Raw genomic sequence first — 26,272 nt, 5'->3', positions numbered from 1 at the left:
TCACTCATCACGTCGATATGCCTTCTCTCATTGGTTTTGCCAGGAAACATCAGTCACACATCCTAACAACATACTTTTAACTTCAGCATATCTATGGACATAGCTTATTAAACGCTCAAAGTTCTGAGTTTCTGCCATTTATATTAAATGTCAAGTAATACAAGTATTTTTTCCAGTTTTATGTGCTTCACTGTTGTAAGATATGAGAAATTTAATACCAAGTGCTTGAGAAAGCACAACCCTGCCAAATGCAAAAGATATTTGAAACAAATGTGGGTTTTATTTTATGTTCCTATGTAGCGAAGCAGCAGTTTTTAAATCTCGTCACTTACAGGGCCACCTGTCTTCATTCTGGGTAAAAGGTAATAAATCCAGCCCTTAAAGTCCTTCTATTAGAATTTCCACATAAGGTGCCAGTCTGTCCCTAAACACACACAGAGATACTGATTCAAAGCACTACTTTTGCATTCTTTGTGAAGTCTTAACAGAATCTATTTCAGGCTAATGTTACTGAAGCTCTTCGGTTAATATACATCTATGCTGTTCTAAAATCATTTAGCAAAATTTAGCAGTAGATCAAGTCCCAGGTTTAAGCTCACATCATGAATACCGATAGCTATCTCCCATTATGGAAGGGTTTTTACATACCGCCTCTTTATTTCTAGCATATTTTAGCTCTTCATTCCACAGTTGATGTTCTTCTGCTTCCAGTTCCTTAGTCAGCTTGTTAATGGTTTGCTGTAACTCATTTCTCTCATGATTTATTCTCTCAATATCCGCAACTGAGTACTTTTGGTTATCAAAGATGTGCTGGAGCCGGGCATTCTCCTGCTTCATTGCTTCTACTTCCATTTCTAAGTTCATAAACCATTTGTTTACATTAATGTAAAAATATCAGCCTATATAGTTAAGCCTTATCTCTCTATATTTTTATGAGTAAGTACTACCTGTATTTCATTTCTCTAGCTTGCAAACAGCTATAAGCCAAAATTTTCTTTAACAATTAATTTCGTGAAGTTTATGCGGAACATTGGCATACACAAAATAAGTACCACACTCTTTCCCAAAGCTGAGAATTACAAACTATTTTTTAAACTTATTTCTAGCTTTACTAATCATTTATGACCAAAGCCAACTTACCTGCTGCCTCAACTTCCTCATTAACACCTTTCATTTTCTGATCAAGGATGTTTGTATGAGATTCCAGATTAGCCAGATAAGCCTGGTATTTCTGAACATCAGCTTGAAAAGATGATCTCAGCTTTCGTAGTGATACTAAACGATCCTAGTAAAAATAGATGGAAAGAACAAACAGTATAATATTAACCTAAAATAATCATCTTACTTTCCCACCAAGATGGTAGAACAATTACAATCAATTTCAATAGTATAAATATAAAATTGAAGAACTCATTATTATTATTTTTTAATTTGTGACAGCTGACTCAAGTTAGAGTCTTTAGAATAATAGCAAGAGAGGCTGAAAAGATGGCTTGTACCTTAAATCTTTTACTTCAGCATTTAAAGCTTTGATTTGCATAAGGCACTAAAAATTGCATTAGGCACTAAGAATGTTGTATAAAGAAAGTTTTTACTGCAGGAAATTCACAACTTAGGTATTATAATACACAAAAGGCAGATGAAACAAAAGGGCAAGGAAAGTGGGAATACAACATGTAAATTTTGCACAGCAGACAGGAGTCTCAGTTTGTCAGCTACACAGCTAGTAAACTATTTTTAGTTTCATGACATATTAATACCAGAAGCTGCTTTTTCTAACAAAGTATTTCCCCTAAAAAATATTTTTATTGATTGCTACCACTAAAGCACCAAGTGCTTTCATCCACTAAAGTTCTCATACCAACATTTTTGGCAAAGATACTGTTGAAATTCAGATAAACAGCGGTTCAAGTATTTTTATTAATATTTCAGCCAATGCAAGATCTCATTACCCCCAAAATACCTGCATAATATCAAACAAATAGTGACACCATGGTAGATGTGTTCTACTACAATAGTAACGTGTTCTACTACAATAGTATAGAATCTGCAATAACCAGGTCTAACTGGAATCTTATAAAGCATTGAAAATAGTTTTCCATATTTGTAACGTATCACCAGACTCTTCCTATAGAATAACAACAAAAGGTTCAGTAATTGAAAATTCAAGCCCCCCACATACACAAGGACAGACAGTTTACTAACCGGCTCGCTTTCCCTTTCTTTTTCCAGTCTTGCAATTTCTTCATGAAGTCTTTTGTTTTCTGCTGCTAAACCTTCTATCTGGAATTCATCTATATTAAATAAATCCTCTGTGGGGGGATGGGGAGAAGAGAGTGGGTTTATAAGTTAGTCTTACTGAATATCACCACCTATTCAGAATATCTGGGTAATTGTCTTAGCCTCAGCACAGTGAATATCTGTTATCTGAACAATTATTTTAAAGAGAAAACTAAGAGAAACTATAAAAAAGATTTTACTGCAAATAGGCAACAGAACAAACCAAACAGTGTTTAGCTCTTATATGACACAAATCACTTCTGTGACATCAGTGTCCAAACTCCCATAAAACCCAAACGACAGGACAGTGGGGGTTAGACAAGTTTCCTCTGTTCCAGCTTCACAAGTTAATCTTATTTGTACACACCTTCCTCATCCACGTGCTTCCTTGCATCTTGAGACTTCCTTTACTTCCCTCAGTCTTTGCCAAAAAATGACATGATTAATTTTTCCTACTAATATCTGGTAATGTATGATACATGAATCACATATGGGAATCTTTGCAACAGTTTAGAACACCTGTTGTTTTCAGAACTTTTAGAAGAAGCCGAACTTCTTTTCTCATCAGATGTGCAGCCTATGGCTTTTTCATTTAAATAAAAACTTAGATAGAAACAAGAATATTTGCACAGATGGAATTTGCATCTGAGGAACAGCATATGGCTTTTCTATTACAAAGCCATTGAAAACAACAGGGTTACGCATGTACATCTGACAACAGAACACATCCTGCATATCTTCACTGGTAACAATGCATGAAAAGAAAACCAAGGCGGTGCAACTGAGGTACTTGGGAATTCCACATTCCCTTACATCAGATCATTTTTACTTGGAAACTAAGCAAAACTCATGTTAGGAGAAAAACTAATAACAAAATCAAATACTTTATTAAAACATGAAAACTTACTTAATTTTGACTGCACTTCTGCATCCAATTCTTCAAACGTATCTCCCCCTTTCATGAAGTGCTCATAACACTTCACAACATAGTCCATGAAAAGCTGAGAAAAATTTAAAAAGTTTTCATGAAGATTCAAAGGGTTGTAAAATAGCTAGGTAGTCTAAATCTACTCGACTAATGGAAGTTAAATGGGAATTGAACAGCTGATGATAAAAATATCTTCCAATAGTTGACTGCACTTCTTTCTGTAGGAAAGTACTTTTTTTTCCCCCTTTAATCATAAAATCATAAGATTACATGTAGGTATTTGGAATTTGCATTGTTAGCAAAGTTCTTGAAACACTTCACACATTTCTCTGGGATACTTAACAATAGTAGTAGGTACTATAGTAAGTAATTCATTATCTTGCAGTATATGATTCTCTGAAGCTAGATAATAGAAACTGTAGTTCTGTTTAACACACCTCGTAGGTAAATACGAGCATTATACTTTAGATGTGCAGATGTTAGAGAATTACTACTAGAATTACAGGAAGGTTAACCAACAACAAATTTGCTGGAGACTTTCTTTCAGAAGCAACTATACCAGTACTGTAAATTTTGTTTTAATATATGTTTTATGTGCAAATGTACGAGTGCATAAACACATTCAGTTTAAAAGCATTTTTACTTGTTGACTGTCAGGTTTGTAACCTTGATCCAAAATCCCAAATTCTGATTTCCAACCTCCCTCCTCCCCCTTTCAATTTTCTTAATTAAATCTTCTGGCACATCATAGCATCCCCTTCCAAAACTTCAGCTTCAGTTGACACAGAGTTAAAACTGAATAGTACCAGTAAAATGTGATAAAAACAGAAAGTAAGAAAGCAGCTGGATTTTGAAGTGCCTGAGTTACATTGCCACCCTATTTTCTAGCTAAACATTACCACCAATTTTTAAAAGGTAAACTCAGTAGATATCAACAGGATTGACATTTCCAATTAAGTCACTATCTTTACACTGTACTGCTGTTATCCACAGAAGACTCAAGTGCTAAAGAGAGATATACCTGAGACCCAACTCAGACAACAAACAGCATAATGACTCCCTTTCTCCAGGAGAACGGATTCATAGCAACTCGGAGAATAAGACATTTCAGTTTAATACCCACTCTTGACTGGCCAGGATGCCTGCTCAGGAAGCAAGTTGAACAGGCTTTTTATATAATGCTATTATACTTCCTAGAGAGCTCCGAATATAAAACAGAACAGAATATACAAACACAGTTCAGTTCAGATTATTCTATCATACTTGAATTGTTGTATTACAGTATATGGCAAAATTCAGTTGAACAATTCTGCTAATCATTTACATTTTCATAGTACCTTGTTATGTACAATTCCATCATCTGTCTCTCCTCCCCAGTTCTGTCCATCATCAAATGACGATGAATTTTCCCTCATGGCAGAATACAACTGAGAGGCACGTGTTTAGATACAAAGAACAATTATGAATATCTCCATTAGTTGTCATATTAGGTTTATATTCATAAAAGTCACAGTAACATCAGCTTAGGATTTCAGCAAGCAATGTGTAAAGGTGCTGCCAATCACAGAGTAACATGCCCTGCGTTATGTTAACTGAAAGCACCAGTGAAAAGGCATTAACTGGACTATCAACACTGCCAAATTGCCTTGGTAAGCTAAATGTATCTTTTCAGCATATAATGGATGGGATTTTCAGGTGTATGCAATTTAGCGGTGTTGAAATTCTGTAACAGATTCCAAACTTGTTTCAGATCCGAGCTGGAAGCAACAGTGAATTGCCACTATTAAGAGATAAGCATACAAAAAAGCATACTCTGTACAAACAATCACATGACACTGGAATAATTGCTATTGAAAATTCCATCCTTAGACTTCAAATTTAACAGAAGATGGCAGCTATCATATGAAGTTCAGCACAAAAGATGCTTGATTATACTTATAAACTTATCACTTTTATATATATATATATATATATATATATATATATGTAAAAATATAAAAATGTAATAAGCCATTTTTCCTCAGACAAATTTATCCGGTGCACAAAGTCACAAAAACAAAATTTAAAATCATAATATAATATTAAAAACTCAGTTTCTAAGTTACTAAAAGTAAGGACTGGATGGCAAATAAGAATACCTATATTTTTTCTTCACATAGATAAAAAAGAAAATTTTTAGAACACTTAAGACATCAGTATTGAAACCAACATTCCAGCCTGAAAAGTGGAAATATTTTGCTTAAGAATTCAGATGCTACCTTGACACAGTCGATTAACCAAACCAAAGCTGTCACGATCTGAGGCCACGTGTGTGGAGCTCCCACTGTGTACATGGAGCTCTTTGACAAAGCAAAAGGGTACCTATAAGGGAAAAACCCAACATTTTAAATAGCTGTGGAAAACAAGTAACTAAAACCAGCATGTTTCTACATTTAGATCAAGCCACACAAGGAAGAACAAACTCAATTGTACTTTATACTGTACATCAAGAGGAGATAAGCAGAGGTCTTACACCACAGTATGTTATTCTATTATCATGGGTTTCTCATTCTATGATTGAATGATTTTTTTTTTTCGTAGGCAGAGACTAGGAACAATCAAGGCTTCATACAAAAATGCATGCACTATTAGCTCCTTGGTCCTTTCCTATTCAGTTTACTATGTTGCCTTGGGTCTTGGTAGCAAGTGCCCTTAAACCAGATTGTCTTTCTCCTTCTGAAAGAACTACGGGAGAGAAGCTCACTGCAGTACTAGGGAAGAAGAGTGGGTGCCCTGTGAGCTTGAGGTGATTCATGATGAGACAAAAGACCTCAAAGGGAAGACAACAAACACAAAAGAGGGAATAACAGTTCAGTGGATGCTTAGTCCACTGGATGTTCAAGCCTGGAGTTCCTAGCACATGAGAACAGCAACTGAGATGCAGGAGTCCTATTCTTATAAGGCAAGATCCTTACCTCTTGGATCAAATGCACTTTGAAAACAGAAGAGCACCTGACAATGAGCTTACAGCCACGCAACAACAGAAAACAATTTCAGAACAGCTTAATATCAAAGTACTAATATTACCCATAAATATGGGACACACAAAGGCTATACTACTAACAACAGACATCCTCTCAAACTCTTCTACAAATCAATGAACAGAAGTGCAGATGTTATTCCATCTTTAAACTGACAGTTGCACCAAGTTATCTTAAGAATTTAGGACAAGAAGCCACTGAAATAATGACAATTCTAAATAAGTACTCATGAACCACTCAGCTTGAGGACTTTTAAAAAATGAATTATTTACATCAATTTTCTAGCTCTCAAAAGACTTCTTAAACTGAGTTCTCAAAATAACTTTTTATCGGGGATTACGCTTTTGGTGCAGCAGAATAAGGCCTCTTGAGAGCACTTCCTTTTCCATATTTCAGCTAGAGCAGCAATTTCATATGTTACAGATTAAAACAAAACTTTATTAAAATACTGAGAAGTAAGCAGAACAGACATGTATACACCTACGGAACCCTGGCACACCATCATGGACTCAAGTCTACAGAAGCAGAAAGCAGCTGACTTTTCTGAGACTGAAAATTAAACATTAACTATGGGCAGTGGATTTTCCTTCTTGGAAAGTGTTGGTGCATTCATGATACCAAACACTTACTGTATCAAATCAGATTAGAAATAAAATACCCAGCTACTGTGTGGTGTTTTAACCTCAGCAGCATTTTTATTAATTCTGCCTCCTGCTTGAAATGCACAATGATATAAATTAAAGGAAAAAAATGATTCTTAACTAAATGAACAGGAGCCAACAATCTGAAATTGTTTTTAGTGCTTGGATTTGATCAGAACATGTTTGAACAGTCTGTTATAAACTACCAGATTAAGACAAAACCTGCAGTTTTCATTCAAGAAAGTAGTCTTTCAAAATCCAATACAAATACAGATAATGAATTACATTTTACTTTACAAAGCAAGCTTCCCAAGCTTCCAAGAGTCTATAGTTTTGGAATTTCAAATAGAAAATGTACAATCTTGGAACCAGCAAGTAATCTTAGAGGTAAACAAAAAATGAAGCAAAATAATCACAACATTGTAGTTTCAGAGTCGAATCTGACTAAAGCAGCCTATCCATTCTTGCCAGCTTTAGTTCAGAATCCCTGGGTTTAACTTCTAGCTCGACCATATTGGTTTAGCACAACAGACTAATAATAAGAATCTTACCCCAGCTCTTTAAAGACTCTAGGAATTTCCTCTTCAAATTTCGAGTCAGGCAGTTCATACGAAGGGCAGAGAAAACCATAGATAAAAGTGAAGATTTTTAAGAAGTCCTTTACGGATGGAGACTGTAGGGATTTCATGGAGACGTTATGGGCGTAACCATTATCAACAAGAAACTGAGAAAAAGATATATAAAGTAACATATCAGTCAAAAGTAAAATCTAAAGTCAAAACCATTAAAAATAAATATTTTTATTAGTTTTCTTTATGCCTTATAACAAATTTTAAAAGTAATTTAACAAGTTACCTCACAAAGCTGTTTGATACATTGTTGGATGAATGCCTTGTCATGAAGCGGCCTGGGATCCTTGATCTTTTCTGTACCAAACACGCCATACTGACTGTTGCGTGAACCTCCAGCCCCACTAGTTCTAAGAACAAAAAAATATTTACATTTCTTGTGACAATAAACAGAAACAAAGTTCTTGGGTAAGTCCTTACAACAGTGTTTTTTTTTAATGTTTCTTTTACATTTGTTGTGCAAAGGAATACTTGAAGGTTTCTCTTTAACTAAGAAGATGACAAAACATCAACCTGGAAGCCACGATGCCCACATACAGAGGGATTACTACTTCCTAGATGAATATTTTCTTCAGTTTATTAAACAGAAGTTTTTTACAAAGCAGAAAAATAAACCAAAGGTGAAGAAACAAACAACATAGGTGGTTGAAAGTAAAAACTAAAATATTTAAGGAATATTTAAAAGGTTCCCAGCAACAGTGGGATCCAATGAAAAGAGATACCTGTAGACATCAAAACACAGAAAGCCATGAACTAAGATGAAGACAATAGGATTTTGGAAGGTTTGTCTCTCAGAATGAAGAAAAAACTAAGACAGAATACTGTTGATATGATTCTTATTCTGCGTGATTGGTACTTCATTTAATCTTGGCTTAGTATTATCTTTCTGCAAAAGACATTGTCTGTTTTCCTGAACTGAAGAGACAAAATAAAGCTAGGTAGTCAGAATGCTACTGTAGGAAAGGCTGATCAAAATCTGCTAATAAAAACATGTCCCAAAGCTGCTTTGAGTTGGATTGTTCTTCCTTAAACAGGCTCTCTTGAGAAGCTTTTAAGTTCTGGATTGCATACTCGTCCCCTTGAAATCCCAAGAGGAAGAATAGCTTTCAAATCAGTTCCTCCTCTACAGTATTGTTATTTAGTGACCAGAGTGCAAGAAGGTCTGTTGGCCTCAGATCCATTATTGCCTATAATGGATATCTGACAAGGAAGAAAAATTGCAAGATGCTGTGGGATTGTTATTGTTTTAATTTACAGCACAAAGAACTAAAGCTGTCAATACCTCTTCCCAAAAAAGCTGACTTTTCTTTCCGAAGTTCCAGACATCGGTTTGCTCATGCTCAGCTTCCCAAACGTTCCTCTGTCCTTCCTGAGGGATAAGGAGAAGGATCAAAGTGACTATTTCTACCATTTCATCTTTTGCTCACATAAAACTATAAGTACATTCATTTAAGTCTAAGGACACTCAGTATAGCAGTGTCTTAGAAACGTCAACTGATTTTAATGCATTATTTGTTCATTATTAAAGCTACTTTTGCAATAAGTTTTTTAAGTATACATTTTATACATACCATATACCCAGCTACCTTCTAACAAATAAGCAAGGAAAAGCATTACAACATGAAACGTGCCACAGGCATACAAGTAGATCAAAGTTTTAGATCTCAAGTTATATGCTGACCATACCACATACGCACATATATGCCACCAGCTCTGACGCCTATAGATCTTTAAAACAAAGAAAGCAAAACACCAACCAAATAAAAAAAAATCCAAGAAAAGTGTTTTTCAGAACTATAGAGTTTTAAACTCATATTCACTCCAGCAGTAGGAGACATATGTTTGGAATTATGCAAGAGAGGTTTTTTTTGCACAACCAGAGTACTTCTGCAGATATCCTTGGCTGCAGGGAGCTTTCTTCTCCCTGCTTCCCTCTTTTCCAGTGTCTACTCACACTCTCAAACAACAGCAGATCTTCAGGGACTTAGGCTTCACGTACGCATTCTTAGCAACACGATCTACAACACTTACATCTGAGGTGTTTGAAGACCCATCTTGTTGTTGTCCTGCACTCGCAGTACCATCGTAGATTGCCGACCGCTACTCCCCGCAGTACTTGAGCTTCGTCTCATTGTGACTGAGCTGTAAATCACAATCTGTCAGCTGTGGAGAGTCTTGGCTCTGAGAATACTTGTGTTTTTGAAAACACCTCAATGACTTTTTAAGGGGTCAGAATATGCAAGTGTACATTAGACCAACAAACATGCAACAGGAAAACTGTTTCTAGACACATTAGGTTCTTTTTAAAATACAATTAAAGAAATAAAAGCAGCAATGCACATCTGAATCAAAAATTATGTAGTGGCAGCCACAGGCTCTTATATTAATTATTTTAGCAATGAAAGCCTGTGCTTGTTCCAAACCTGCTATTTTGCCTTTATTTATATCTGGTCATTTTTAACTGCAAGCTCCAAAAGCAGAACAGCTGAACAAGTTTCTTGTTGCAGTCAGCTAGAAGGAAAGCCACACCAGCGTGGCTATTGCTCCTAGCACTGCATCCATCAGTCACTTTCTCAGCCGCTACCTCTGAGCCCGCTTAGCAGTCTTGCAAATGATCTGTCAGAGAGTGCGGTAACTGCAAAGGCCATGTAATATTGCAGATCTTCAGGCTACACATGCAAGACTGATAAAAGTAAATCCGGAAGCACTGAACTGTCTCTACAGTGCTATTAGACAGAAAATAACTGTATAGGAAGTAAGTTAGTGAAAAGCGTTACCTTCTACCCTCTCTAGAGGGCGTATATTATTTATGGGGGGGCTCAAACTACAACTACAAACTACCAACCCCCTACGTTATAGATATTACCAGAAAAGACCGTGAACATGCAATAAACCACAAGCCACAAACCCAGGGCATAAACACTTGGCCGGAGCCCTCCTCACAGCGCAGCCCCCCGCCGCCTCATCTCCCGGGGGCGGCCGCCTCATCCTCCCCCCTCACACCGAGCGAGCCCTGCCAACGGCTGACTCCGGCCGAAGACCCGGCCCGGCCCGACCCGGCCCGGCCCGGCCGCGTTACCACCGAAGAAGATGGCGACCCCCACTCCCGTATCCCCCCGCCCCGGGCGGGGCCCGGGGCCAGCCGCCGCCGCCCGCCCGTTACCGCTAACGGCGCCGACCCCTCTTCCCCGTTTCAAATCCGCCGCCGCGTGACGTCACACGGGAAAAGGCAGGCCGAAGCGCGCCGCCGTTCCGCCCGGCGCCGCTGATGCCGTACAACAAGATGGCGGCGCGCAGGGTGAGTGAGGTGGCGGGGCGCGGCGCTTCCCCGCTCCGCAGCGGGTGCCGTACGACGAGGGCCGCGGGCCCCCTGTGCCCCCCGCGGGGCTGTGGCCGGGGTCTCGCCTCGCCCGGGGACGGGGGGGCGATGCCGGGGTCCCAGCGAGAGCCGCCGGGCGAGTGACCCCCTCCTGCCTAGGGTTAGGAGGAGGGACGTGTGTCCTCCAAGTGCCGGCTGCTGGAAAAAAAACAAAAACAAACAAAAAAACAAAGCACTAACACCCAACCTGTTTTACATAAGAGTCGGAAAGGGAAAAAAAAAACCAACAAAAAAAACCACCTACTTTTTTAAAGTAATAGTACAGACTATGAAAAGTCAAACGTTATCAAAAGGCCGTAGGCTCTCACATCTCCATTTACTTCATAAAAGTCATATCGATCAACTCATTTTCTGTCTGTGAAAACTTGGATGGGATCCAGAGATACATTAAAATATGATGGTTTTCTTCAAGAGCACGTAAAACGTACTTGTGCTTTTAACCATATATTAAAATGTTTTTTTTTTTTTTTTTTTTACCATACCTAAAAATGTGATGATTTTCTTCAAGTGTGTAAAACATACTTGTGTTTTTATGACTGAGTGCTGTGGTATAAAGTGTTAACTTTATACGATAAAATGCTGTTTTCTAACTTGTGAAAAGAAGGATCTTAAATAATTCTACACCACATGAATTTATAGAAGATTATATAATAAACTAAAAGAGTGCACTAAGGGTCAGACAGGCTTTAACAGGGAAATCGGAAGAAATTTCTACAGATTGTCTTTTGGGCACATCGAAATGTCTATCACGAGGTAGGTGTTACTCTGTTAAACAATAATAATTCTGAAAAGTGAATTCTTTAAAAATAAATTTTAAAAAAATATTTCCACAGGAGGAATTTTCACCAGGAATTGTGTGTGATTATTTGCTACGGTTTCAGGAAGTTGAATTTTCTCCCTGAAGAGCAGGGGATCAGTGATGTCTGTGGTACATCGTCTGAGAGCAGGATGGCTCCTGGATCATCTGTCTTTCATCAACCAGTGTGGCTATGAGATCTGTGACTCCCTTCCATACCCTGGTGGTGTCACCCTGCGTACTTCTGTCACTTCTTCTGAATATCATGCTACTTCTACGTTTCCTGCCACCTCCTCAAGAGATGGTCCTGGTCTTGGAGATGCTGTAGAAGAAACAGAAGGTAAAACAGTGAAAACAAGATATGTGTTTCGGGAAGAATTCTTTGACATTTCTAAGCCCCATATAGCTGCAGCTCCTGAGCAGCAGCTGTTGCAGGGAGATCCAGAGGTGAGTCTCACTGAAATAAAGGCCAGCAGCAGTGCAGAGGAACACGGAGAAGGAACCAAGAGTGGTGGTGAAGATTCTGTTGCTGGTGCTAGGAAGGTATGTTCTCTGTAATACAGTAACCTACACTAGTCCCCAGGTAACTGACCTACGTTAACATTGTCTTGCAAATTTCTGTTTCGTGAAGTTACACAGGAGAGCAAGAGCTTTTCCACAATAGATTTCAAGGTGCATGGAAAATGTACGCACTCATAAGGGTATTCTTGGGTTCCTTGTGTCAGTAATGTGCATCTTGTGACCCAAAAGCTGTCAATTGCTCATGAAATCTGATGTTTGTTGTGATCATGGACTTGAGCTAAACTGTGGTAGCTGTCATGATTGTCCAGATTAACAAGGTGGGAAAGACAGTATGAACTTACTTTCAATATGTAGATTGTTCAGTACTGTTCTTTGTGGACCAAAAAAGCCCCAAAGTATCACAGGTCTAAACCAACAAATGAAACTGTGAAGACCTGTTTAATGATCTGTTACTGGTAAACTGCACTTGGCAGCTGAACAAGTATCTTCTAGTGTGAGCCCGAAGGAGGTCTGAATGTGAACTGTGGCATGCACTAGATACTGTTAGATCCCAATGCCACAAATAATTCAACAGCTTCATTAAGCCTTTCTGTCATGAGAATGCCTGCAGCAGGCTAGGTATTTGAGATGTTATTTTTGCTTACTGGATTTATACTTGTGATAGGAGAAATATGGAAAGCTTCTTCCAGTTTAAAAGAGTTGATTTGTTATTCATGTATGTTTGATTATTTATTTATTTTTTCATTATGAAGTAATATTTTTTTTTTTCATTGCTCATTCTGCAGAAACGTAAAAGGAAATGTGTATTCAACCAAGGTGAACTGGATGCCTTAGAATATCATACAAAGGTAAGTTTGAACTAAAGTATATTTTGCAAGTATGTGATACTTGGTTTTGGGCTATGTATGGAGTGCAAGACATTGTTGCAAATAAATTCTATTTTTATAGCTTGTTCCATTAATAGAAAGGTCATCTCTCCAGTCCCTCAATGAATTAAGTGCATACTGAGAATATCTGCTGGGTAAATATATGTGAAAATAAACTAGACATCAAACCGTAGCTCAGAAATTTCAAAGAGCTGAAAGCTGTATTCACACAATATTTTTGTTTATGGATTACTGAACTTTATGCACTGGTGAGTTGAATATTAGTTGAACAGGGAGTGACTGATTTGAAATAAGCAGCATAACCTGTGCTGAAGATCGACTCATTTTTAATGTATCAGGACACTGCCGAAGTTATTTGAAGCTTCTCTGACCAGAAGTGCTCCAAGGTGTCTTGTTTCCGCTGATGAGAAAAGAATTATTTTCTCAAACATTTTGCGTTACCATAACCATAGTAAAGCATCATGAATGAATTGGAATTCAGGCCTCTATTTAGGCTTGCGTCAGTGATGCACTGGTGAAACTACTAGTACTCAAACGTCATAGTAAATCTTGAATACATAAAACATTATCCACAGATTAAGTTTACTTAGGCTCTCCTAAGTAGTGATGTGAATCTAAACTGGGACCTACGCTTGTTTGCTTTTCTTTATTGAATGTAGTAGTCATATTGGGCTTTTTGTTTAATTCTGTTCTTCCTAAACTATATTTAAAAAACTAATTTTTTTTAATACGAAATTGATTTTGTAGTAAATGTGCAGTTTGTTATGTTATGGTGCAGAGGTCCTGTAAGTATTGCTGTGAATAAGCTGTGGATGTGAAGAACTGCCTTAAATGAGAGAATTTTGAAGTTCAACATCAAACATAGGTTTATGAGTGTAAACCTTCAAGTTAAGATAAAGCTCTTTAACAATAGGAATAAGGGAACGAATCAATAAAATAGGTTTTTGTCTTTATTTGTCTTTTGTTCGAAGCCTAAACTCAAAGACATACTTTGTCTATAATAAGACATCTGAGTTGGTAATCAGACATGTAAGCTTTTCAAAGTGATTTAAAACCTGGAAAATACTGGTTTTAGAGCCAAGTATACATTTCAGTGAAAGTTATGTTTGTGGACAGTAGCATGAAATTAGGTTAGAACTTTAACTTATGCATTCATGTTTGTTTAGAACAGTAGTATTCCACCTCTGTCTGTGAAACGTTTTATTCATCAGTCTCGGTATCTTTCTTCAGGCTTCCAACTATTGCCATTTTACCAAAACAATCAAAAAACAGAAGTTAGCATGCCCTCATTAGCATGCACACATAGCTTTTCAGTCAATGATCTAAGTTTTTGGCAAGAATTCTTCTCCCATTTTGCAAATTGAAAATGTTTTGATTTCTATTTCATTCCCTGATGATACCACGCAGATACTCAAAAGATTTATTTTTTTTCTTTATGACCATACAGGTCAGGAAGCTCATTTGGGAAGGCACTTTGCATTTAGTCCAAGAAGGACTCAAAAGTGGTTTTCTTCACCATGCTACTACAGAACTCAGTTGCGGAAAGAACGTTGTTCCTGGGCACATTGGCTGTGGATTGGCTGAATTATGTGAAATGGCAAAGCAGTTTCCAGCTGTAAATGACAGTGACCATCGAGCTGTGCATGTGCTAGACAATGAAACTTCCATTCCAGAGCAGGACCTGCTTTCATGTGTTACAGAGAACAACTCAAACCGTGCAAAGATAGTTGTGTTAATGGGGCAGAAGTACTTGGTGCCACCAAAAAGCAGTTTCCTTTTATCTGATATTTCACGTTTACAGCCCTTGGTGAAATGTAAGTATCTTTAGTCATTAGAATGTATCACTTGTCTCCTGCCTGAGAAGGCAGGTTATTGTCAAGATAACTAAGGATTCAGTGAACTGTTTTCTTAATATACAGGCTTTCAAAGTGGTGTTTTTAACTTTGTGCAGGTAGGTGGGGGTTTTCACAGGAATCTTGAATGGAGTGAGGGGCCTGTGTTATGGGGAGCTTATTAGTTAGTCTCCAGGAGGCTCCTTTGAAAATCTCAGTCATGGCATTTTACATGAAACTCAGAATGCCGCAGTTGGTGAGTGTATTCTAAGCCGTAGTGGGTCTAGAAGTCATGCAAATGCATTAAATTGGGAATAACTGTGATGAATCATGGTTTGGGTTGGAAGGGGCCTTAAAGATCACCTAGTTCCAGCCCCCCTGCCAATGGCAGGGATACCTCTACCTTGTCTGTGAGATGAGCTCCTGTCCTATGAGGAGAGCCGGGGATGTTCAGCTTGAAGAAGTGTGATCTTTTATGTGAAATTCCCCAAGACGTTCAGCAATTCTTGGAGGAATCTAGCACAACTCACACAAACTTTCTTTCCTCAGCCAAAAACTCTTAGAAGTATATGGTTATCTGAAGTCGAACAAGCGTGCTAGAAGTCTAAACTTTTTTTTTTTTCAAATAATGAAACAAAAGAAAGTTTGTATCTTTGTTGCCTAGAGTTGTTGGTATGTTGGTAGCTAAACCTTTATCATTTTTTAACTAGTATGGTTGTTTTAAAACTAATTTACTGGTTTCTTTGATTTAATTTTTTGTGATTTTACTTCCCAGATAAGAAAAAATACGATGTAATAGTGATTGATCCACCATGGGAGAACAAATCTGTTAAAAGGAGTAACAGGTAGGTTTTACTGTAAAATCAAATGTCATTTCTGCTTAATGGATAATTAACATGTTAATATAGTGTTACAATCCAAGACAAATAATTGTCTCAGGGATTTTACTGAAATGGCTTGAATACTTTCTTTAAAAAATATTTGCAAGAGTAAATCTTAAATTACCTAACTGGTGAAAGAATAGTAGTTCTTTAGACTTCTAAGGAAGGCCTAGAGTCAACTGTTTTTTAAGGTCTAGGTCATGCAGATACTCATTTGAAATTCATAGAGTTACTTTAGTGCACATAAAGCTAGATAAATATTTCAAATATTTCTAGGACTGAGGTCCACTTTAGAAGTTTTAGTTGTTTATTTTTTTTATTTCTTTTTAATTTGAGCTTGTCTGAGTAGAAGAGAAAGTGATAATGCAGCAGTAAAATCCTCAAGTGCAATAGGAACTTTCAGAGTAATGTGCTTTATGAAGTCATTAACTTAGAACTTTATGGGCCTCCTTTTCTACTGAGTAACATCAAGTTTATGCCAGTGGAGCTCCCTTGATTGCCATAGAACTGCATCCATGTGAAAAAGAAGGACAAGGGGAAAATACAGCCTTGTAACTTTCCAGAATAATATCTGCTGTAACTTTTTAAATGTGTTATGAAGATGTGATTTCAGATGCACAGATTGACTAGTAGGTTTTACATTAAAAGCCCTACAGAAACCGCTAGGAACTTAGTGAAAGTCATTCAAATGTATTTCTTACCTATGCAAGTTACTCAAAGGAAAATTATATAAATTCACAGACATGAATTAGCCATCTAGACCCTCTCTCCCTTACAAAATAAAGCCAGAAGGTGGCTTTGTCACTGCTGTCAGTTACCTTATTGATGGATAATCTTTATTTCACATCTGGGTTGTGAATCCTGTTTTCTCTGAGTGATCTAGTCCAGAAGGTATTTTGGATTTCATCCTTGTTACAGGGTTCTCGTTCTTGCTGTTGCATTGTATAGGGATCCCAGGTGCCCAGACGGTGGCTGTGGATTCCAGTAAGCAGTGTGCCAATGTTTCTGATGCCGTAATGTGTAGGTTTCACAAATTGCAGCTTACTAAAAATGTAGAATAGCATCACAAGAAAAATGGTAGAACAGGATAGAATCTGCAAAGCATACTGTATTCACCAATGTAGAAGACAGGTAACTCAAAAACTTGCAGAACTGTTCCTCTGAATAACCTAAAGAAACTTAAAATCATGAATAACTTTTGCGTATAGTTGGAGAAATGATTACTCTTTTGCGACCGTTTAACTTGCCAGTCAAAGGAGTGTTGCCCTTGCACTTGTAAATGACTCACTCCTCATTTTCATTCAGAGGATAGATTGCTTGGTATGAAATAACTTCACATTGACTAGAGCAAAGAGCTAATTTCCATGAAATAGATTTGTTGTGGTGTAAAGATGAGAGTACTGAATTACAAATGATAGTTCTTAAATTAAACATGGGCTTTTAGGCTTCTTCAGGATCAAACTATCATTATAGTTAAATTGGGGGAATAGAAGAAATATGTCGTTAAAGATTTTGCTCAGTAAAACTTAAGTACGTACAGTAATGATTTTATATCAGAATCCAACAGATTTGGCCACTGGGTGTCACTCTTGACCTATTGTTTATGACTTCCTCTGCTGTCGGAAGATATTTCTTAAAGCATCTTGGCACTGTAATTTCCTTATCTGTTTTTGTTGCTTTGCAATTTTTATTTTTGGTGTATGCTAACTTGCTTTCTCACTGTATTGGTGTATAGATACAGCCACTTGTCTTCATGGCAAATCAAGCAGATTCCTGTAGCAGCACTGGCTGCGCCAGATTGTCTTATCGTCACGTGGGTGACTAACAGACAGAAGCACTTGCGTTTTGTTAAGGATGAACTTTATCCTCATTGGTCTGTGAAAACGCTTGCTGAGTGGCACTGGGTAAAAGTAAGTTCTCAGTTTGCTTTGTTTTTTTCTTGGGGACTGAGAGGGCTTACACTATGATACTCCATAGTTCAATAAATTGTCCATTTATTACCAGGTGCTTTTGTATTGAAAGGTATGGTGTTGTAAACAAAAGATGTCTTGGTGGGAGAATGGGATATGAAAATTTTCCACTGTGTATCTTTAACTCCTTTGTGTCAGATTACTAGATCTGGAGAATTTGTTTTACCCTTGGATTCTTTCCACAAAAAGCCATACGAAGTTCTTATACTGGGGAGAGTTCAAGGAAGCGTAAAGGAAGCCCTAAGGTATGCCAGACAGTGGTACAAGTCTCTTTTTGAGGCTGCTGTGTCACTACTTGTGCGTCGCTTGTTCATAATACAGTATTATGTCCCCAAATCTCCTTTTGACATCATCTTTTGGATGGCTTTGGGGTAAGGGAGTTCTTTAGTGAGATTAAAGGACAGAATGCTTTGCCTGTTCCTTACGTCTGTCTTTGTTGGGGAACTGACTCAAATAAAAGGTGTGTGGGCTTCCTTTGCTGACAAGTTCCATTTGAGCATGAGTCCTTAGCACAAGCTGAAGCCATTTTAGGGTTGCTGGTGTTTTTCTGTACATGAAAACATACAGGACTGTGGGGTTTGTCCTTAATTAGGTTTGCATAGCTGTTGTTAACCATGTTTTGTCTAAAGCCTCTGTGGATTTCAGAAACTCCTGTTACGTAATATGAGTGAGCAATGTTTAACTACCCTTACACCTACCTGAAGTTTGATTGTGAATGAACACTGTCTATTATCAGAGTTAGCTCTGTGAGAGCTATGTGCATCACATTTGGTGGTATACATTCTCATGCTTCTTTTCTTCTTCTGGTTTATACAACAGGAAATCTGAAGATGTACTTCCAATTCCAGAACATAAGTTAATTGTCAGCATACCCTGCGGCCTGCATTCACATAAACCCCCTCTCGCTGGTATGTTTTTGTTGATTTGTGGTAGTTCTGTAGAGCATTTGACTTGGATATCTGAGGTGGTGTACCTAGAATGAGATAACTTTATAAGTGGTGTGTTTTAATTTCCCATATGCCAAACAGTTTGGCTCAATAGGACCTGTGATTCCTCAACGTTTCTAAAAATTATTTCAAGGCATCTAAGTTTTAGTCCCTAAAAATGAATATGAAGAGTAAAACTTCATTGTTGTGTGAATATTTGGGGTAGAAATGTTTTTTTTTTAATTATTTTTTAATTTTCTATTTAAAAAGACATTTCTTCGTTTGTTTCAAAATCCTGCAGGAACAGATTAAAATACCGCTTATATTAAGTTATTCCAAAGGACGTAAAGTTCCTTTGGTGGTGGTGGGGAACTTTGGGAATATATAAAATGAAATATCTTCTAGTTAGCTAACAGAAGCAGAAACCTCTTTAACATATTATCCTGAAAGAAATGTTTTTATTTCTGCATGAGTTGTTTGTACACCAGCAGGACAGTTCTGCCTTTAAATCCAAAATCTTAATCTTTTACAAACTTAACAATAGGCAACAAAGAAGCCATGTCCTGTTTATTTCTTAGGAGCTGTATTTAATTTCCTGAAATTGATGTAGTAACTTCAACTAGTCAGTTAGAAAGTGCATGAATAATTCCAACTTTTCAGAGTTTAGCTTAAAGGATTTGAAGACTTCTGTATGATGTGTTATCTTTTGCATGTTGTCCTGGAGAAAGCCTAATTTGACTGCTTTTATCAATACATAGTCATTCTTCTTTCATCATTGTAGCACCTGAGTGCCTTACAATGATGTGGTAAGAGGTTTTAAATATGTTTATCACAAAAATGATGTCATCCTCCCCCAAGGGGAAAACTCAGGATGGATCAATCTATAAATATTCCTGGCGCACATGGTACTATGTAATCACATCACAAAAGGCAGGTAGAAGAAATGCATGCTGCTGTTGGAGAGGAGAGGCATCACAGGCAATGTTCCCTTCATTGTGCTGACATGCTTTTCTCTTTCTGTTCCCAAGGAACAGAATGACTTCCGTTAAGAAGCTAATCTGAACAGCTGTTTACTCTTCAGGGAGGCTTCAAAATTTGTGTGTGAGGCTTGTATTTGTTATTAAATTAACATGCATATATATAATCTATTCAAAAACTAGTAGTTGACACATGCTTTGGTTAGCTTAAAAAAAAAGAGCTATTCTGGGAAGATCTGTTTCCAGTTCTGAAGCTACATCTTTAAAAATGATGGCTACGGCAGGAAGTGTGTGTGTTGATTTAAGCTGATGAGTGGCAGAGCACTGATTTGTGAGGCAGCCACCTAGGGCCTTTTCAGAAAACCGATACTTTAGCAGCACACTTGTACACAAACAGGAAACCTGTGAGGTATCCAGGGGTGCAAATCAGCAGTTTGTACGTATTAGAGAGAACTCTAGTGCCAGAATGGTTCTCAGAACACTTCCTCTCTGTGGGGCAGAATCTGGAAACTGTATCGATGAACCCTTTAAAATAATGATCCTGAATGGGTTTTGAAAGAACTTGTCTGTAATAACTTCTTGAGTCTTTACTTAGATATTTAAAGTCTTTACTTGGATGATTTGATACCATTGTGCAGCATGTATGTTTCTATTTGAAGAATGAATTTGCTATTGAGCAATATCAGTGGCTTACACGGTTTTTATAAGAAGTCCATGTGTATATACAGTACTGGCAGCTTCATTCAGAACAGGGTCATGGAATGAAAAGGTAGACCGTAAGACAAAAACTAATTGCTGATGATTTGATTTCGGTATTATGAAAGGGGATTGCTTTCACGATCGGACAATATTCTCAAGCGGCCAGTAGAGAGCAGCTGAGCTACATCCTAGAGTGGTTCAGAAGAAAAGTGAACAGAAGCAGAGATTTGGCAATGGGGGAGAAGGACACTTGATGAGTCACACACATTCTTTATGCTTTGTTTAAGTAGTAACAAAGCCAAAAATATTAGTATTTACTGATGCTGTCTGGCACTTTATTTCTAGTTACTACTGTAAAGGCTGTATGTTGGTATATACGTAGCCACTTAATGACTGATTATAACAGTCGATCTCTCTGGGGGAAGAGGAAGATGTAAATTAAAGTAAGCCATCAAAAAGAGATGTTTGGGTTCCTGCAGTGCATTTAACTATGAAATTGCGACTGTAGGGGTTTTTGGTGATGCATGTGCTGTGTTCAATGCTTAGAGCCTTAATATGTCATTGTAAATGTACTTAAACTGCTTTATGCAAATGCATTAAAATGAAATTTTATCACTTCTGGTTTTGATTCAAATAACAGCAGGTTTTCTTCCTAATTCAATTCGCTGTTGCTCTTAGAAGACATAGAAGGCATTCTGTTAGAGGGATATTATAAAACAATGTTGAACTTCAAACACCTTTTTCTTTTTTATAGATTCTTCTTGTTATAGGCATTTCTCCTTCAGTATTCTAGCATGTGCACTTATTACTAGAAAACGATATTGCCATATAGGATTATGCTTAAAAACACTGGTATTCGTTCTTGGCTTAAGTTCTAGCTGCTCTGCAGATCTTCAGCAGAGGTATGCAATGGAAAGTCTTGGGAACTCACTTCTTCTGTAGCAATCTGTGGCTTGCTAGACTGTTACGAAAGTGATCTTGGAAGTAAAAAGAAGTACATGCTTGTTGTTTCCTTACGTACCTTGTGAGCCCTTGTGTTAGACTAATTGATAGGTACATCAAAATCTAGGTTTCCTGAAGGTCAGGAAAGATACAGAGGTGTGTAAGGCCATTTTTGTCCTCAGTTTCTCATTGTTTTTTCTGGTCCTGTTCTGGTCAAGGATTAGACAAACCAGGCAATAAAGGCCTCTACATTGCAGAATCTTCTGAAGGGTTACTGTGAAATGAGTTCAATCACATGTGTGCTGTGCTTTGTATGGCTCACAAATCAGACAGTAAAAAGACAGTAAAATCATTTACACACTATATATCCAATTTGCTGTGCAGAATTTATTGTTTAGGTAATGAAACGTTACCTAAAAGAGAAGGGGAGACTTTTGCTTGTTTCAGTAATGGTTCCTCCTTTTGCTCATTTAAACATTTTTAACAGCATGCATTTTAGCTAACCCGTTTGAGATCAAGAGTAAGGAGGTTTGACAGGTATCATGCCTGACCTCAGGACTGTGTTTTAGAAGGAGATGGATTTTTGAGAAGACTGGTATTACATCTACCTGCCAGATTTTTGCCAGCTATGTGGGCATTAGATTCTCAGGTACAGATGCCTGAGTTGCTGCTGTAATGTTTGACACCTGCAAATGATGAAGAATAATCTATTTACTCTCATTTTAAGCTGTTTACTGTCAGTGTCCCTGTAAGCATATAGAAATAATTTATTTTGATTTTTTTAAATCTATCCCTATTGTTGAAAAATGAATATTTAGTATTTCTACTGATATAGATCCTCTAACCTGTTGTCAGGGGAAAAACTCCAGAATTTCTTTAAGGACTGCAAGTTAGATCCATGTTTGTTAAGGTAGTCCCCTGGTAATATGAAGGCCATAGAAGCCTAACAAAGAGGCTGTAGTTTATAACTTAAAATAGGAGAAGTTGGTGTTCAGGGAAACCAGTGTAATGAGATTTTATGCCAACAAAATAGAGCCACGTTATTGCCCTCTTGATATGCTAATTTCCCTTGCAGTGAAGGTTACTGCCTGATGTGATTATGTAAATATCATACCCAAGCAATGAAAAATCGTAGCATAATGTGATCTTGAATTATATGTAATCTGTCTCTGTTTTTTCAGAATAGCTTTATATAGAAATGCCTTTTCTCTGGGAGTGTGAGAGGGGAAGATTCTTGGGACTTCCTTTTTAATTTTTATGACCAATTCGATTGAAAGATTGTGCCAGTCTTCTGGCTCCTGATGAACTGACCATTTTTTGGCTACCCCTTCTTTCGCTTTCTGGCAAACCAATCCATTGGGTGTGTGGTTAAATCAACTAAATATGTTTTCAAACTTTTTTTTCTTAGGGATTGAAGTTTTTGGTGCATAGTAGTAGCTGCTTCTGATTACTGGACGTAGTGCTGTGATGATACTTGTAATCTATACGTTTCAAGAACAAATGTCAATGCTCCTCATGTGGTACTAATGAAATTTTGTCACCTAATAATTGCTTCTGCTGCTGAAGTATAAAATGGTTCTGTCTTGTTTTGATACGGAGGAGAAAAAAATCATGTAATGCCTGGACTCTGCAGTACGCTGTTTTGACCCTAATGGGTATAAGATCATGCAGCGTCCTACAGCTGTCAGGGTCTGCTCACAGGGAGCTTACCAAAAGCTTTGGAGCTTTGCATTCCACAGCCTCCCTTCTCTTCTGTGGAAAAAGTCCATCCTCCTGCAATACGGGCTTTCTTAGATGAGCAGGAGAATAGATTTTTGGAAGACCTTTGTTAAAACGTTGGCAGCAAATAGTGCACAAGAAATCTTTAATTAAATAGAGCCTGGAAAAGAAACAATAACTTTACAGCCTTATTTTTTTTTTTTGGAATATGGTGGGTTTGCAAAATAGTACAAAAGCAGCTTCTCAGAAGTGGTATCAATTTAGATGAACTTCACTGACACTGAACAGCAATATTCGGTGAGCAAGTTTTCTGTCAGAACGTACACTCTCCTGTAAAGCTCTTCTCTGCAAATGTTAGATTTGTTTAAACATTTTAGCTTGCCTCTGAAAGGAGCGGGTTTTTAGAATAAGGCTCCTGCTGGTAGCGGTCTTTTGATGAATAACCATCTGAGATATTCTTTTGACATTTGTTAAAGATTGGGGGAAGGAAAACGGATTTATATGCTGTACCAAAATAGAGGAATGTTGGAAAATGCCCATTACAAAATATTTAAGGAAGTTTTGAATGAAGTTTTGAAGGAAGCAATCATTTAGGTAGGGAATGCATCTATGGTTCATTAACAGTCATTAGCATGTGGAGTGGATGCTTACCTTTCTGCAGCAAGAGCAGCTGTCTCACATGGGCAGTCTGTCTGGCAAAGTCTGTGCAAAAAGTCAGAACTTGGATTGAAAAAGCATTCCCTCTCATGCTTTAATATATGCTGATTGGATGTGTTTTATGCTTTCTGATATAATCATATCTGTCAAACTATAGGATTTCTGAACTGTACTTTTAAGCTACAGAAATTCAGAGACTTCAGGGAGATTTGAACAGATATACTTTAAATAAGGAAGTAATTTCTTAGCTTTTGTTATTTTGTCCTCAGTCACAAAAACAAAAACTCAGGATAATTTTTTTTATATAAACCTGTTTTTCAGTCTTTCTCCCCCCTCTGTATTTAAGGGTATTCCTTAAACGTTTGCTTTTCTCATGGATTTATAATGAATTTGTACCTATTTCTTGAAACCTGGTTAAGTGTTTCTTTGACCCAGCCACAAAATAAATGTCTCTGTTTGGCAGGTAACACGTTTAACAATAAAGTGTTTGCAGTAGTACGTCTTGGGTGAAATGTTATAACCAAGGTTGTCTTCTGTCACTCCAAGAATAATCATAATCAGTGACCCAATTGATGTGTGTGATAGGCATCTATTTATTTAGTTTTAAGCAGTAAAAATGTCCAACTGTAGAAGAAATTTGAGATTTGTTACTGAATGAAAGAACGCAGTTACACAGATACTTCTTTAGTTGCCAAGTTGCTATTGAGGGAGAAAAAAGAAGTCCTTGCATTTTTATAGCCCTTTTAATGCTATGTTTATTTAAACTGGTGTTTCTTATTTTGACTTTTCCACAATTTTCATCAAAAAAAAAAAAAGTTTTTATCCTCTTTTAAGACGCAGAGGAAAAGAATGCAATCTTAATCAAGGAAGGAGCCTGTCTATTTATAGAAATGTTGCCCTTGTGTTATGGGAGCTAATTGAGCCTTTAGGAGGTGTTTTGTTGACATTTGTGAGAAATTTAGAACTCACCCATGTAGATGATGAAATAAATCCTCATTCCCTTTCTTTAAATGAAAACCAATAAATCAAGGCTATTGAAGGCCTTGACCATATTGTTCAGAATCTCAAGGGCACTTATTTTAAATGACTTTCTCAGTACAAATAGTCCAGCTGTTTAATCAAAACTCTAAAATTAATTTGCTGTCTCTCCCTTTTTTTAATGAAACATTCCGTTTTTCATCTGCTGACAGCTCAGGAGAGATTTTATTTATTTTTATATGTATGATTACTGTTGCTGTTTGTACCTTTGTCATTGTTATCCTCAACTTTTTTTTTTTTTCTTATCTTGCACAGCGGTTCTGGCAGAGTTTATCAAACCAGATGTGGAGTGCTTGGAGTTGTTTGCTCGCAACCTACAGCCTGGCTGGACCAGCTGGGGAAATGAGGTTCTGAAGTTTCAGCACATTGATTATTTCACTGTTTTGAGGAATGAAAATTGACTGGGTCTTGTAGCTTAATTCTGGAATTCCACTCCTTCCTAGCAGCCTCAAGAACTTGCTTTTCTTATGGGTAGTGCACTCAGAAGATAACAGAAATGAAACCGACTGCACTTCAGTTAATTCTTGCAGTGACAAAATACCTGTTTAATAGTATCTTAAGATTTGTACAAGCTCTTCCTGTATTTTGAGGATCCTGGAATAGTTAAATACTTATGTTAGAGTGTACCTCCATCCCTGTTTTTTTTTTTTTAAAAAAAATCAGGAAAAGAAAGATATTTTTGAATATTATTTACAGCTATCATAAATCTAAGCATCCTAAGTGCTACAGCATTACACACATAATGTATTCTTTTAAAGAGTGTAATTTTTAGAGAGTGGCAATCAAAGTAAATAGTTCTGCATTACAAATGTTTCCTGAAAGTAGATTGATCTTTGCAAAACAGTGGATTTTGAACTAAAATAATTATGAAGGCAAAGTATTCTCCTGCATATTTGTATCTGTCTGTCAACCTCAGAAGAAATACAGAGGGCAATGCTTGTGTTAATTGGCAAATGAATTGTTGATCAAGTGCATTCTGTAAAAAAATTAGACTTTGAAAAGTCATCAGTTCCATCTTTCTGTGTATGATAATTATATGAATATATTGTGAATGATCAAAGTCTCAATCATCTTACAATTTCTGCATATTTCTTCAGTTAAATCTAAGAGCTTATCTGATTTAACTGAAATTTTAATAGACTTTAGGTATTTTATAAATTCTCTTTCCTTATATTCGTGAAGCAGAAAAAAGCCCTCACAGTGAGCTGTATTTTTCAGCTTACCTAAAAATTGTATTATAAGAATAGTGCATTTTGTGTGTCCTTTGCTGCACTTAGACTTGCTTTGAAAAGGAAAAATAAGAGACTTACTGAAGCTCTGCCTCTTGCTCATTTGCAGCTGTAGAGGCAGAATGGCTGGACAGTGTTTTTCATGATGGCAAATTCCTGTGTTCTGACTGCTCATAATGGGGAACAAAATGCATTGCACGCATTTTCTTTTTACTTTTATTTCACTTTTGGTAGTCTGATGCGCTGGTGAAGTTTTAATTTAAAACTTTTAATGTTAACTGACCTTTTTTATGATTTTGTAATAAAAAGTAAAATAAAAA

General features: G+C 37.1%; 2 protein-coding genes across 5 annotated transcripts in view; one reads left to right on the top strand and one right to left on the bottom strand.

Moving 5' to 3' along the window:
- Positions 1-10,801, bottom strand: part of NDC80 (NDC80 kinetochore complex component) — an 18,298-nt gene extending 7,497 nt beyond the window's left edge. Inside the window, exons 1-11 of one of the 3 annotated variants that reach the window (XM_083822690.1) lie at positions 10,662-10,801; positions 9,530-9,640; positions 8,781-8,867; positions 7,725-7,848; positions 7,421-7,593; positions 5,467-5,569; positions 4,546-4,635; positions 3,188-3,281; positions 2,206-2,312; positions 1,141-1,285; positions 649-854 (exon numbers count right to left, since the gene is read on the bottom strand). In XM_083822690.1, coding sequence (XP_083678816.1) covers positions 649-854; positions 1,141-1,285; positions 2,206-2,312; positions 3,188-3,281; positions 4,546-4,635; positions 5,467-5,569; positions 7,421-7,593; positions 7,725-7,848; positions 8,781-8,867; positions 9,530-9,630 — 1,230 coding nt within the window. In that variant the 5' untranslated portion in view covers positions 9,631-9,640; positions 10,662-10,801. Of the gene's footprint in view, positions 1-648; positions 855-1,140; positions 1,286-2,205; positions 2,313-3,187; positions 3,282-4,545; positions 4,636-5,466; positions 5,570-7,420; positions 7,594-7,724; positions 7,849-8,780; positions 8,868-9,529; positions 9,641-10,406; positions 10,583-10,661 lie in introns of those variants that run through there. The other 2 variants (XM_083822691.1, XM_083822689.1) reach the window with 2 other exon arrangements.
- Positions 10,695-26,272, top strand: METTL4 (methyltransferase 4, N6-adenosine). Of its 2 annotated transcripts, none has more exons than XM_083822693.1 (9): positions 10,695-10,796; positions 11,711-12,216; positions 12,981-13,043; positions 14,530-14,896; positions 15,690-15,759; positions 17,531-17,705; positions 17,904-18,010; positions 18,585-18,673; positions 24,979-26,272. In XM_083822693.1, the coding sequence occupies exons 2-9, from the start codon at positions 11,797-11,799 to the stop codon at positions 25,122-25,124; spliced, it is 1,437 nt and encodes a 478-aa protein (XP_083678819.1). In that variant the 5' UTR covers positions 10,695-10,796; positions 11,711-11,796; the 3' UTR covers positions 25,125-26,272. The 2 variants fall into 2 exon arrangements, with proteins under 2 accessions (XP_083678819.1, XP_083678820.1); XM_083822694.1 differs by lacking the exon at positions 10,695-10,796 and adding an exon at positions 10,810-11,630.

Source organism: Anser anser (assembly GCF_964211835.1).
Source record: "Anser anser genome assembly, chromosome: 2".
NCBI lineage: Eukaryota > Metazoa > Chordata > Aves > Anseriformes > Anatidae > Anser > Anser anser.
The sequence above is the reverse complement of the archived record's forward strand: the minus strand, read 5'-3'. Positions and strand labels throughout refer to the sequence as shown.

Coding starts and splice junctions, on each gene's coding strand:
- METTL4 (XM_083822693.1), top strand. CDS start 11,797: ATGTCTGTGGTACATCGTCTGAGAGCAGGATGGCTCCTGGATCATCTG. Junction 13,044..14,529: donor CCTTAGAATATCATACAAAG/GTAAGTTTGAAC, acceptor ATGACCATACAG/GTCAGGAAGCTCATTTGGGA. Junction 18,011..18,584: donor AGCGTAAAGGAAGCCCTAAG/GTATGCCAGACA, acceptor TTTATACAACAG/GAAATCTGAAGATGTACTTC.